This window comes from Rhinolophus sinicus, chromosome 5 (genome assembly GCF_057876585.1).
Source record: "Rhinolophus sinicus isolate RSI-liver-muscle chromosome 5, RSI-T2T, whole genome shotgun sequence".
Classification (NCBI taxonomy): Eukaryota; Metazoa; Chordata; class Mammalia; order Chiroptera; family Rhinolophidae; genus Rhinolophus; species Rhinolophus sinicus.
This window is the reverse complement of record NC_142505.1, coordinates 9,686,414-9,700,721: the sequence shown is the minus strand read 5'-3', so window position 1 is coordinate 9,700,721 and position 14,308 is coordinate 9,686,414. Positions and strand designations below refer to the sequence as shown.

The following is a 14,308-nucleotide window of genomic DNA, read 5'->3' as shown; positions in this document are numbered from 1 at the left end:
TTCTTAATGATTTGGAGGCATTCTTTATGTATTAGAGAGATTTGCTTCTGTGAGAAACACCAAAATGTTAAAAATTCTTTTGTTTGCCATTCTTTTAAACTTCCTTCTGGTGTTTGCCCCGGGTGCGTGGGGGGTCCGGTGTTTGTGTGAGGGGAGAGTGTGTTTAGAGTAGCACTGAGGGATGGGAGGAGCGCCTGGGAGGCGACGTGTGGGGAAGGTGGCTGGGGAGGGTGCTCCACAGGAGGTCGCAGTTCGCCTGGGAAGCCCTTGCTCTGCAGTGAGTTTCCCTTTAGGAATGAAACCAGCTGTAACCAAGCAGCGTAAAGTCCACGAAGACAGAATCACCCTTAAGCTTTGTTTCTCGTGGAGGGGATCATTCCTGGCCTTTGTGTTGAGGGCCACTCAGTGTGCTGCTGTCTCAGGCACATGGCTGTCACCCAGGTCGGCACGCGCTTGGTACTTCGAAGAAATCGTGGCGGGTTAAACGAAATCAAACAACAGACAAGTAGAAGTAAATGAAAAAGGAACTCCCTGCCAACAAGTAGTTTTTTCTTCTACATGGTTATGCTCATGATTTTCAAGTTAGAATCCAGTGAAGTATTTAAATTAGAATCTGTTAAATAGAATCAAATAGAACATTTACCAAAGTAGAGGCTTTTTGTCATCTTTTCTCATAAAGAAATGCTAATGAATTATGTGATACTGATAACAGACTATGTTTGAGACACTCTGGGTGTTAGAATGAATTCCAGTTCCAGGCTCCCAAGAGCTTGTCACAGTGGACTTTTTATCCAGCGTTATCCAGTGCAGTGTTCTGTGCATAAGAGGAGCTTAAAAGAGGAATACTGGTCTCAATCATGGCCTTGGAGAGCAAAATAACATCTTCTGTCACACATTTTATGGAAAGACATGATTTGATGTGTTATTAGGGGCAGTTGAGTGAAATGGAAAACCTACGCCTGGAAGCCGAGCAGTTAAGAGAAAAAAACTGGCTCCTGCAAGGTCAACTGGATGATATTAAAAGACAAAAGGACAACAGGTGAGAAAGACCCACCCAAACTCTGTGGGCTCGATCTTGGCCGATCTGTGTCTAGTTAGATGAGTGAGGTGGGAATGCACACTGGTTTCCTTCCCATCCGCTGCTTTTGCACCAGATGGGATGAGGGTGCTGCTGTTTCCAGAGTAGGAGAATAAGGCATCCGTCCTCTTGCCTACGCTGCGAAACTTCGCGTTATTGTAGAGCTACTGAAATGCATTCCAGACATGTGAAATACTGAAACCAAACTCTTTACTTCTACTGAAAAAGGAAAAAGGGAGCAAACCCATTAACAAGGTAAGGTTCAAGAGGCCCTGCAGAAAAAGGGAGAATCTCCTGCCACTCGGTGTTGCTTCATGACTCATGGTCCAGGGCAAGCTCCTGGGCAAGAGCTTTCCAGAAGAGCCTCCCCTGGGTTTGGATAGCTCTGGGTTTGTGTGTGTTTTGGCTTCGGCTAAGGTCGTGTTCGAGTTGTATTTGCTAATGCACAACCTGGAGTCGGGGCAACCACACCCAGGCTGTGTCCTGTCTGTGACACTGTAAAGTCCTATGACTTTGGACACATTTTTTTAACCTCTTAGTGCTTCAGTTTCCTTCGCAATAAAATGAAGAAAATGAGAGCTCTTACAAGGTGTTTCAAAGACTGAAAGTAACGTATGCGAAGTGCCGCGTCCAGTGCTTGGCAGAGGGCGGTCACGCAGTAAATGGTAGTTACCGAGTGTACGGGGTACCATGATGACCCTGCCTGTTGTCAGCTTTCTGAGGGGAAGATTGGTGGTGAGGGTGGCCTGGAAAATTAGGCAGCAAGTTGAGGTGAATCAAAGGGGATCTCTATTTGGGATGGAGGCCCTTGCTGAGTTCAGCCTTCCAGATTAGGGGTGTCTGCTGTTCCTCCTGTTGCAGCAGGCCTTTGACAGATGCTTGCCCACTCCTGCAGCTCCCCACCCGTGTCCAGAGCAGCCCAGAGACGCGTTGTCCAAAACCTAAATGAGACAAGAGATTTGAGACTGGTGATAGTGGCTGTGCTAGCAACTGCAGGTCAATGACAGACGCGTGTACCACGGTGGTCCCGTAGATTACAGAGGAACTGGAAATTTCCTATCGCCTAGTGACGTAATAGTGGGCATAACATCATGGCACAAGGCGTTACTCACGTGTTTGTGGTGATGCTGGTGTGGATGGAGCTACCACGCTGCCAGTCGTATAAAAGTAACACATGCAGTTACGTACAGTACATAGTACTTGATAATAAACGACTGTGGTACTGGTTTATGGATTTATTACACTATACTTTTTGTCATTATTTTAGAGTGTACTCTTTCTATTTATTTAAAAAAAGTTTGTGGTGAGCGATTGAGAAAATTTATGTAGTAAAAAATTAAATTATAGTATTTCTGATTTGGGGGGATAATTTTAATTTTTAGGTATTCTGGCAAATATGATATAAGAAACACACCAGATCTCTACTTTTATATTATTTCCTTTCAAATGCTAAGTAACATACATAAATAATGACTCAGATTTCTTTTTAAGTGTTAGGTTATTTTTGTATGAGAGATTTACTGAGGTGGAAACTCTCACGTTTAACTTATGCAGTGAGGCATAATTTCTTAGGAAGCATATTTGACAAGTTTTAGTTGTTGTTCTCCTCTTTCTCCTTCTTTTATGGTCTGATTGAAATAGCAGATTTAAACAACACGTAGTCTGCATCAGAATACTGCATCTGATTTGAAACTTGATTCCTTCTTGTTGCCATAAAGATTACTAAATTAATTGAGTTTTAGTGTCTAGCTGTTAAATAAAAAGAGAAGGGAAAGTAAGACTGTAGTATCATTCCAAAATTTCTGTGAAACTGGGTCTAGGAGCTAAAGTTTGTAGGGGAATTATTTAATAAGTGTGATCTTTTTTTAAAAAAAACTGCTATAGAACAGGACGCCATGTTGCAAAGGCAGCAGCCTCGTGCATCTCATGTTTATTATGTCTCTTGGTTGCATCATTTTCTCTTGTCCTTGATTTACAGTCATGTTGTCGTGCACATGTTTTGTGCCGCACGGTCTTGCAGCCTGGGAGCAGTAGGCTCCCCCAAACAGCCCAGTGCGCAGCCGGCTAGAGCGTCCAGGTTGTGTAAGTCACTCTGTGATGTTCACACAATAATGAAATCACCTAACGGCGCATTTCTCAGAACGGATCCCGCTCCCTCAGGGGCACGTGACTATTCCTGAATGGCTCTCTTCCAGTTTTAGCGAACACTGGACATGCTTGTTTCAGCAGCTTCCTCTTCCAGGGATTTTGCTTCCCCTGCTGGGTGTTTCTGACGCAGATAGCCCCTAGGGCACTCACTGAGCTTCCATGTGCTCCACCCCGTCCAGCCATGAAAGAAAAGCATTGTACTCGGTACCCTGAATTTTATCAGGAGCTAGTCTGAGCATGGAAAATAGAATGTCTGGATTTCATAGCCTCATGTTCTTTATATGAGGAGCCATACAGAAACTTCTTCATGAAACGTTAGGGTAGGAGAAAACGAGCCCAGGAGTCGAGTCTAGCCCACAGCTTGTTGGGTAAATAAAGTTTTATTGAAACAGTCACGTCCTTTCATTTAAATATTGCTGTGGCTGCTTTCGCAATACATTGCGGTTGCCAACCTGAATAGCTGTGACGGAGACCTTAGGCTCCCGAATCCTAGAATATTTTCTGTCTGGTTCCTGATTAGAGCACAGAAAACACATTTTCCCTAATGATTTCGGTGCTGTCTTCGTTGAGGTCTCATTTTTGTCTAAGCTGCCAGATTGCTTAAGAAGCTACTGTAGCTTCTGTTCTTCAGGAAACCATCTTCTCACCAGTGAGCGAGATATTCCTAGCGAAGCCTGCAGCATTCGAGCAGGTTCCCTGGGGGGTGTCTCCCTGGTCCAGGGGCTGTCCACCTATTATCCTGACCTGCTCAGGCTCATAGAAATGGACTCACATTAGTCAAATTCATGTGATACTGACGTATGGTTCAGAATGTAATCTTCTTTATATAGATGAACATTCCTTTTCTGCGAAGAGATTTCTCTCTGGTGCCTGGGGAATCCCCTTCCTGGTATCAGCATACGTGAGAAGTCAGAATGTCGTCAGAAAAGTGCCAGCTGGCTATGAAATCCAAGCGAAAAATCCAACTGCTACGGGCTCTACAGGCCAGGCCAGCTTGAGGACACCTCCAGCCCCCAAAGATGCCCCCTCCCAACTGATCACATTCATACAAGTTTCCTGCACTGCCCTTCCTCTCAGCCCCTTTTTGCTCACATTTGATCTTCAGATGGTAGCACTGTCTACTAAGTTTCTACTTTATTTTCCTTTCAACCAAGCCTTTATTAGATTTCCTAGCTTTGCTCGTCTCACTTTCGTGTAGCAGGAACCCTGGATTCTGGGGAGGTGCCTTATTTCACCCCCATGTGTTGATCACATTTATCAAGTGCGCTAACTTGACTTCATCACCATTGAGTTGGCTTTTCTTTGCACAACTGGGCATTGCTGCACATAATAGACGTGAACTTGATACTTAACTCTACTTGACAATGTTTCCCCATCCTCCCTCCCCAGTCTCTGCACGGAACAGAATCATTCAGACAATCAACAGCTGAAGAGTGAACAAGAAGAAATTATCAAAGAAAGACTTGCTAAAGTATGATTTTGATTTTACATAATTTTTCTTGTCTGGGAGTGCTTTTTAAAGTTAGCATTTATGGTTGTGTATTTTAGAAACCACTTACTATTGAAATTTCTGTCTTTTTGTATTCCCACTGTTAGGTTTGATGTTTACTGTCAGTATTTAGACCCAGCTGAGAATTAGAGTGCATTTGTCTTATGCCTGGGTGGTCAGCCTACATCAGCATGCCCACACACAGTTGCCCATTTAGAAGCAAGGATCGAGTGCCTATTTGAGGCATTAGAGGGCACAGTACACAAAGTCTTGTGACTAGGTACCCCCTTTATGTGTGGGTAGCTAGGATTGTGGGAAAGGATGTTGGTTTTATTACCATGAGGGAGAGTGGACTGGTTAGTTTCATACATATATATATGTGTGTGTGTGTGTGTGTGTGTATATTTCATATATATATTAAAATGTTAAGAGTTTAAGCTTTCTTTTTTTCTATTTTTTTAATCTTATAGAATAAATTACTTGAAGAAATGCTGAAAATGAAAGCAGAGTAAGTGCACTGTTTTGTAATTCAAGTTCTTATTGGTCTTTTCTTCTCTTCTAAGGGAAGAAATATTTATATCCACAGGGTAAGTAACTTCTTTCCTTCAGTAATATGTGAACATAATAGATGTTTACAAAGTGGTTTTCTGCATACCACTTGCTAAAGGGGTTCCACACGTAAAGCCATCCCCAATACAAAATCGTAAAGAAATAAGTGCCAGGAAAAGCTTAGCTTCCCTAGACAAATTGCTGGCTTTTCTCCTCATGGACAATGAGAACAACACAATGACCAGGTTTCCCTTTTCCACTTCTTCTGGTTTCCTCTGATTTAAAACCTCGAGGCGCTCTGAGACCCATAGATCAATGCTCTGATTTCTTCTGGTCTGGACCTTGGGTATCTGTATTTTCTGTAGACAAGATTTTAATTTATTCATATAGTTTTAATATTAATTTATGTAATCTTTAAACTGCCTCATCCTTTGATGAACAAAATACACTGTATTTTCTATCAAGCTCAAAATAAGTAAGCTAGTTGATATCAACAAAATAATAAGACATTAGAAATGTATTGTACTCTGAATAGATACTCCTCATTAGGAAAATAGATCCTCGAAAATGTTTTCACTTGTTATGCCGCCTAAAAGAATTTTGAAACACCACGTAGGCTCTTGCACATTTTTGGAGTTGAGTATATGTGTAAACTCCTACGTTTAAATTGTTGCAAAGGATGGATGTTCTGATATACAGGCAGACCTCAGAGATACTGCAGTTTCGGTTCCAGACAACCGCAATAAAGCAAGTATCTCAATAAAATGAGTTGTAGTCTTTTTGTAGGTGGAGGGTCTTGCCTTCAGTTTGTAAAAAGCATAACATCTGTGAAGCACAATAAAGCGAAGTATAATAAAATGTGGTCTGCCTGTGCTGCAAATGGTGACATTTAGAAATAAAACTCTGGTGGTGGTCTTTTAACTTTCCATCCACTTAAAAATACATGAAAACATTTCTAAGTCTAAAAGTTTATATTGTTTTCTTTTCCTTTGAAATTGAATTTTTGTTCTATATCCATGCTGAATTATATCCTAATTTAATATATTATTTAGAAAATGTTTTGTTGATTACTGTATCACATACCTTAGCATGAAAATATGTATACAAATTAGAGTAATTTGTATAAGTTTCTTATGTTCTTATGGCTCTAAGTGTTACATTTCTTCTGGATGGAGTTTTCATTACAGTTATTTATCACAGTATCCTATTTATTGTAAGTTTTCATAAATAATTATTACACCTAGTAAAATTTTAGTGGTAATGCATCTCTGAATGCATTTGATCTTAATTCCTTTTCTTCAGTTAGCTCATTCCGTTATACTTAATTCTGGAATGAGATAGTATTTAGTATCAATTCTATTCCATTTTGTTTTTATAGATATAAATGCTGAGAACTCTTATTCACATAATAAGTAAATGGCAACCGAAGGACTTTTGTTAGAGTACTATCTATCATTCAGTCATTTGTACTATCATTCAGTCATTTGACCCCCGTCCAAGTTAATAAGCGAAAAATTACTTAGTGATATGTCATCAGAAATTCTTTTTAATGATCAGCTGACAAAGACCAACCAACTTGTGAAAGATTTGTTACCGAGTCATTGAATCATTTGCTTCCTAGAATCAGAGTGTGGCTGTGGAACAAAGCTTACTCAGCACTTTGATCTCCAGTTTGGGGACTGGCTCCCAGCCAGTTAGTTGGAAAGCTGGACAGAATCTGGGTTACTTACAGGATCTATGAGAATCCAGCTGTATAGTTTATAGAATTGCCGCTATTTTAGAAATAATATCCATTTGAGACCTTCTAGCAAAAAGAATAAAACTAAGTGGGCGTGTAACTTATTTCATAATCTAGTTACCAAGAGTCTCAGTGATACATTGTCCCTTGAACGTAGTCCCTGTGGCAGGTGAAGCACGCTCCAGAAAATGGCACGTGCACCTTTATCAGTCCCAGCCTCCAGCAGCTGTTTTAAACATTATGTTATCCAGTGTGTCTGGGAGGCCCCAGGAATCAACTTGTGTCTCCTTGGCGACACTGAGCACACCTGCAGGGCAAGCTCAGAAAGGCCGGGGAGAGAGTACCGTGCTCACTCAGCTCTAGCTCGGTTCTTACTAACTGACCTTTGGGAACTGGGTGTGCATCTCCTCTCCCTTTCCCCCAAATAAAACGAGTTTTTATAAACTCTGTGTACTTTATAAACAAGTTTATATATTAAACTCTGTGTACTACGTCATTTAAATAATCAGCATTCTGTTCCATGTGCATTGTGAAATTAAAAGCATTTTTTTTCTTTTGGGAATCTTACAAGATTCAGACGCTTTTATAAAATCAGTGAAGTCTACAGCCATACCACCCTGAACACGCCCGATCTCGGAAGCTAAGCAGGGTCGGGCCTGGTTAGTACTTGGATGGGAGACCGCCTGGGAATACCGGGTGCTGTAGGCTTAAAAAAAAAATAAAATGTGAAATTCTATGTAATTCTGTAGTAACCTTTTTTCTTATGTTTCTATTCCATTGACAGTTATATGAAGTATATAAATTTCTCAATAGCACATCCTTGAAGAAATGACTAGTATCCCACTGAGAATCAGGTTTTGAAATCAGAAATGATGACTGTTACATATGGGGCACTGTAGTAATACTTAAATAACCTTTGCTCCACGTGGACTGAATCTGAAAGTTTCCATTCTGAATTTTCGTTGTTTAAAAGAATGGCTTGAAGAGTTTGCCAAAATGAAAGTCTTAGTTAAAACAACAACAAAAGAAGCCTATCTACAGGTCCTGTGATCTTCCTGTGCTGTCAGAAGGGGAGGGCTAAACATTTGGTGATGCTTTCAAATCAAAATTCTCGGCTCCGGTGGAAAACGTCTCATTCGAGTACTGTTTTGCACTTCTGTCTCTGTGGACTATCATAACATGGTGTTTATTATTATAGCCTGGAAGAAGCCCAGTGCGCCCTTCAGAACAAAGAGACAGACTACCTCAGAATGACTGAGGAAGTCGAAAGAACCAGAACTTTGGAGTCTAAAGCATTCCAAGAAAAGGAACAACTGAGATCAAAGCTGGAAGAATTATATGAAGAAAAGGAGAGGACATTCCAGGTGCATATTTATTCGTGTGTTTATTTTTTCCTGTCCTTAGGACATGTGAATTAATAGAACTCATCAGAATAAGACTCCTGTCTGTGCGTGGGTGTCCGGTGGTTCAGACTTGCTGGAGCTTAGGCAGAGGTGTGTGGTCATTGGTCCTGAAAGCAGGGAGCCTGGGCTCCATCTCTCCCTGTGCTCTTAGAAGCCAGGAAATGATGTTATTTTTTAAAAATAATAAGACCAGCTCATTTCTCCTCCCTGGGTTGATTTATCTGCAGGAGATGGAAGTGTTAAGAAAGCAGGTGGAGTATCTCGCTGAGGAAAATGGAAAACTGGTGGGTCACCAAAACCTACATCAAAAGATTCAGTACGTAGTGCGGCTGAAGAAGGAAAATGTCAGGCTCGCTGAGGTAAACTCTGAAAACTATTCTGATACACTCACTCTGGTTTTTTAATGATTATTTAAACAATATTTAACTTAATTAGTGAATCACTTAAGAGCATCCTTCAGGGAACTTCCTGAATTCAGAAGAATTCAGTCACTGCTATTTCAAGCGTAATTCAGTCAGTTATCATACTGTTCAGATTCCTGTTTAATGTTTCATTTACAAATTGAAAATTGTCATTTTAATTTGGAATATAAACTTAATGAATGCCAAAAATAACTCTTCCTGTAAGAATAAGTGCCTCAATTCTTTTCTTTTCCTTTTTTAAAAAACAACTACCAGGAGGTAGAAAAGTTGCGTGCTGAAAATATGTTTTTAAAAGAAAAGCAAGAGAGCTTCTGATGAATATTCTGCATCCATACATGTCCTGTGGCAATCAGTAATCTGCTGTTTAGAGGGGACCACGCCGTGTCAAGGCTCTAACTCGGCTGTAAATACTGGGAGAACCTGTTTCCTTTACAAAATAAAAGGCTGTAGCTAATGTTTATAGTGGATCTTGGCCAGATCATTTTTTCCTTAGATACTACCAGACTCTCCTCCAAGTCTTATGCCAGAAGCTCTAAAAATATTTGACGGTTCCAAAACTTGCTTGAGGTTTATGACTGTGCGGTGTGTGTGAAAAGCAAATTTGTTAATACAGATTATTTTTTTATTTCTTCTTTGAAGTATTCTCGTGAGTGTTTTTATGACTGTAAACATGGCCATGTTTCAAAATGTAGTAAATCTTTAAAATAAATAGTCATGTTTTTTACTATAGGCACCCTAGTGTGTGTGTACTGGTATGTCACATTTTCCTAATGACCAATGACAATAAACACTTTTACATGTTATGGACATACTACTCAGCAATAAAAATGAGATAGACTGATGTATGCTACAACATGCGTAAACCTCAAAAAAATATGCTAAGTGAAAGAAGCCCAACCCAAAAGACCACATGTTGTATTGATTCCAGATGTGTGAAATGTCCAGAAAAGGCAAAAGTCTGGAGATAGAAAGTAAACCATGGGTGGCTGGGCTGGGAGTGGAATCGACGGCCTGAGCACAAGGGAACTTTTTGATGCAGTAGTTTGTGGTGATGGTTGCACAAGTATAAACTTACTAAAAATTAAACTACATTCAAAATGGGTTCATTTTATGGTTTATAAGTTATACCTCAGTTAAAGCTAAAGAAAAACAATTTTAAACCAATGCGTAGCTGAACTCAAGGAATAGTAGTAAAGCCCTAAGAGCCAGAAATGAAAAAGGAACTGAAATTCAGTGTACGGTAGAGTAGACATCGTCTGCCTTCGAGGTGGAAGAAGGTGGATACTGAAGCTGGTAATAAGGAAAGTTGGGTCTTTGTTGCCTTACATCTGCCCGACCGTTGGTCCCGGATTTCACAAGGCAGTGCTTCAGCAAACTGAGGCTCCACGGAAAGATGTCGATAAAGCTCCCTTGAGGGGACGTCTCAGCAACTGAGACCGAATGGAATGATATCGGTCCCTCCCCTTTAATGGACCCCCTGGAGTTATGTGTGTGTGAAGGCACAGTAAGTCCTGGAGCACCATGGGGACTTTCGGAGAGACAGCCAAGTAATTCACAGATGTTGAGATTAACAAGCTTTACTTTCTCATTTGTTAACCAAAAAGGCTATAATTACGGGCTCAGTCCTTGAGGCTGGAGTCCCTTGGCCCCGCTCGCACTCTGTTCTTGGCTACTGTCTTTCTTAACCCTGCGCCGCCCTTCTCACTTCCCACAGCTTTTGCCATGCAGGACTCGACAGGTCTTATCACCTGTATGAGTTTCCCAGGCCTGCTGCAAATTCCCACAAACTGGGTGGCTTAAAACGACAGAAATTGTACTTCACAGTTCTGGAGGCTGGGAGTCCAAAATCGAGGTGTTGGTGGGGCTGGTCTCTGAGGGCTCCCGGGGACAATCTGCTCCCAGACTTAGCTGGTGGTGTCACCAGCGATCTTGGGCATTTCTTGGCTTGTAGGTTGCATCACTCCAACCAAGGTCACGTGGTATTTTCCCCTGTGTGTCCCCTTCTCTTATGAAGACATTAGTCAGGTTAGGGCCCACTCTAATGACCTCATCTTAACCTGATTATATCTGCAAAGACCCCCATTTCCCAAGAAGGGCACATTCACAGGTACCTGGGGATAAAGGCTTCAACATACCTTTTTTAGGGACACAATTCAACCCATAACATCACTCCTTGCAAGGAAAAGGAGATAAGGCCTCAGGACGGAGTTACAACTGAGATTTTTGCAAAAAAGCGGAACCCGAGTGCAGGGATCTTTGTCATCCTGCAATGCTGCTGCCTGGAACGGGGCCAGGCCCAGAATGTGTGCTCATTTGTTTCACTGAACAGAACAATGAAGGGACAGAGGACACAGTGAAAAGAGGAAGAGCCTGAGGTAAAGTTGGGGCAACAGAGACAAGACATTCACTCCCTAGGTAATCACAGGCCCTACCACCCGTCCCTGTTTCCCCAAAAATAATACCTAGCCGGACCATCAGCTCTAATGCGTCTTTTGGAGCAAAAATTACTATAAGACCCTTTCTTATTTTATTATAAGACCGGGTCTTTATAACAATATAAGATCCGGTTTTATATAATTAATTTTTGCTCCAAAAGACGCATTAGAGCTGACGTTCCTGCTAGGTCTTATTTTCGGGGAAACACAGTACTATCACCCCAGGAGCTTCACACATTTAAATTCTGGCCTTGGCGCCAAGGCCTCAAATTTGTGACTTCTAGCTTTTAAAGGTGAGGGAGAATTTGAATGGGTCTCCCAGAACTCGCGGCATCTTGCCATAAGCCATCTTTCAGGTTTGTCTTGCCTTTTTAGTAAATGTAGGATGAGGTATTCCTTCCCCTCCGCACTGTCCCGGTTCAGGGTGCTCCTGTCTGAGTCAATTTGCTGTTTGTCAGTTTTTTAAGTTTTCTGTAATTAAACCATAGTCTGTTCAATCATATTTGTGGTCAATCAAATATGAGCTGGTCACAGTACCCGGCACGGTGGCAGGAGCAAACAGAAAACATGCACAGCTCTGCCCTGACAGCGCAGCTATGGAGGCCCTCGCGCTGCCAGGTGTGCGAGTGCACTGAGGGCAGCAGTCAGAGCCTTGCTATTGGTGTTGTGTGCTGACCTAGGCATTAGCACCACCTGGGAGCCTGTTAAAAATGTGGAATCTCAATCCACGTCCAGACTTAAATCAGAATCTTCATTTTAACAAGATTCCTAGTAGGTGGTAAGAGCTTTTGTCTAGGAGGCAGAAATCACTTCCCAGCAGAGGGCCAAGGATGTCAATTCAGCCATTATCCCCATAACAAGGCCCTGTGCTGGGCACGGGACGTAGAGAAGAAATTTCTCCCTGCCCTCAGAGAGCTTGCAGGCTGCCAGGGAGTCAGATAGGACTGGTGTGGGAACAGCACAGACTACAGAGGAAGTGTGTCATGCAGGGTGTCACGCGGGGTCTCAGCTCCTGCTCCCCACACAGGAACACAGGATATGGGGAGGCCAAAAAGGAACACCCACGGAGCCATAGATAGAGGAGTCATATCACTATATTCTCGCTGGCGGCTGGGTTGGAGACACAGGACGCAAAATCCTCCAGTACCCCAACAAGGGGTCTTCCTGCACCCTCGTCTCACCAGCGACTGGGCGAGTTGCACACAGGAAGTAGGATCCCCACGATCCGCAATCTGCCAACCGCTTCTCTGCCTGCCAACCAACCAACCAAAGCAGTCATGGCAGTTACATCAGTGGCTAATTGACTAATTGGTTACAGCTGATGGCCAACCAGTCACAGCTGACAGCCATCTACTACCCGAGCCAGCACCTTTCCATGTGAGGCCAAGAGCCTGGAAACTGCTCTCTGGGACTCTGTCCCCACAAAGTGGCTCTGAGATGCTAGTAGATGTAGCATTTGTTCTAAGAAGGCTCATTTTATATTTTTTAAACCATGCAGAGTTGATCAAGTGCAACACTGCTTGATTTCCTGTAGGTACCAAGTAACTGAAGAGCTTTCAGAGGGGATCATCTTTGAGCTGGGTTTTTGCAGCTCTTTTCAGTGGGATGGTGCCTCTCTGAGCCTCAATTTCCTTTACTGCAAAATGGGACAGTTTATACCATATAGGAGTTATCAGGGTTCTCCGTGCTTGTATCTGAGCCACAAAACCACCCTGTCAGAAAGGGTGGCAAGGCAGGACTTCATGAAAACTTCCTGAATGGAAAAAAAAAAATGCTGTGGGGACAGAGGCAGGAGTGCAGTTTCCAGGCTCTCGGCCTCACGTGGAAAGGTGCTGGCTCAGGTAGTAAATGGCCATCAACTGTGATTGCATGGCCATCAGCTGTGGCTAGTTGGCCGTCAGCTGTAACCAGTGAGCCATTGGCCACTAATATAACTGCTGTAGTTAGGCTAGCAGAAAAAAATGGGGGCTAGCAAGAAGATGGTGGTTAAGCTAGCAAGAGCGGATTGCAGTTAGCTTGGCGGAGTGTGGATTGAGGAATGCAGAAAGGCGGATTGCAGCTCGCAAGTGAGGTTGGTTGGCAGAGAGAAGTGGACGGCATGTTGTGGATCATGTGACTCCTGCTTCCTGTGTCTCCAACCCAGCCGCCAGCGAGAATATGGTGGCATGACTCCCCTATCTATGGCTCCGTGGGTGTTGCTTGTTGGCCTCACCACATCTTGCGTTCTTATGTGGGGAGTAGGAGCTGAGACCCCGCAGGCTGCCCTACATGACACCCTGCATGACAAATGCTGAACAATGTTCACTCTGAAATCATGATTTAAAAAAGCCCCATACATATATGTAAACTTGAACGTGTGCTATATATAAAACTAAATATGCATAGAGAAAAAGTACTCTAATAACAGTGATTTTCCTGGAGAGTTGATATAGTCCATATACATTCCAACAGCATTTTGTTTTCAAAGAAATGTACTACTTTTTAAACGAAAACCTTTTAAACATATTTAAGTGCATAGGAAATGAGAGATGTTCATCTTAATTATCAGAGCGGAGTGATTATGGATGACATCTTTTCTAAATTTCCTGCAATGAGCCTGTATCCACCTGGACCTTTCGGTTTGTCCGAAACCCTAACTTGAGCCCGCCTCCTTGCTGGGTCTGGAGGTCTCTAGCGCCCTCGCCCGAAGCACCTCTCCATTTTGCTCTCAAACTGGCAGGTACAGGTGAATCCCTGGGGGTCTTGTCAAAATGCAGATTCTGATTCAATGGGTGTGGGGTCCCGGCCTGGGATTCTGCATTTTTAACGAATTCCCAGAGGAAGCCGATGCCGGACACACCGAGTGGCAAGGATGGAAACTGCTAGGCCGAGAATAGTCTACAACAGCAACCACAGTGCCACCGAGTCCGGGCCTCAGACGCGCTCCCGCGTAAACCTAAACCCATCACCCGGGGAGGCCGCGTGGACCTCGGCCCCGCCCCTGCGAGACCCTCGCGGGAGCCGAATTGGCCTCCCCGCTCACGTGAGCGTTGTGTCACGTGAGGCT

At 42.9% G+C, this 14,308-nt stretch overlaps 1 protein-coding gene and 1 pseudogene across 1 annotated transcript in view; both read left to right on the top strand.

The window, feature by feature from the left end:
* Nucleotides 1–9,565, top strand: part of KIF15 (kinesin family member 15) — a 46,602-nt gene extending 37,037 nt beyond the window's left edge. The window contains exons 30-35 of the mRNA XM_019724074.3: nt 930–1,039; nt 4,616–4,697; nt 5,186–5,223; nt 8,201–8,366; nt 8,633–8,764; nt 9,083–9,565. Coding sequence (XP_019579633.3) covers nt 930–1,039; nt 4,616–4,697; nt 5,186–5,223; nt 8,201–8,366; nt 8,633–8,764; nt 9,083–9,142 — 588 coding nt within the window. The 3' untranslated portion in view covers nt 9,143–9,565. The remainder of the gene's footprint in view (nt 1–929; nt 1,040–4,615; nt 4,698–5,185; nt 5,224–8,200; nt 8,367–8,632; nt 8,765–9,082) is intronic.
* Nucleotides 7,602–7,710, top strand: LOC141567360 (5S ribosomal RNA; annotated as a pseudogene).
* Nucleotides 9,566–14,308: the final 4,743 nt, after the last annotated feature.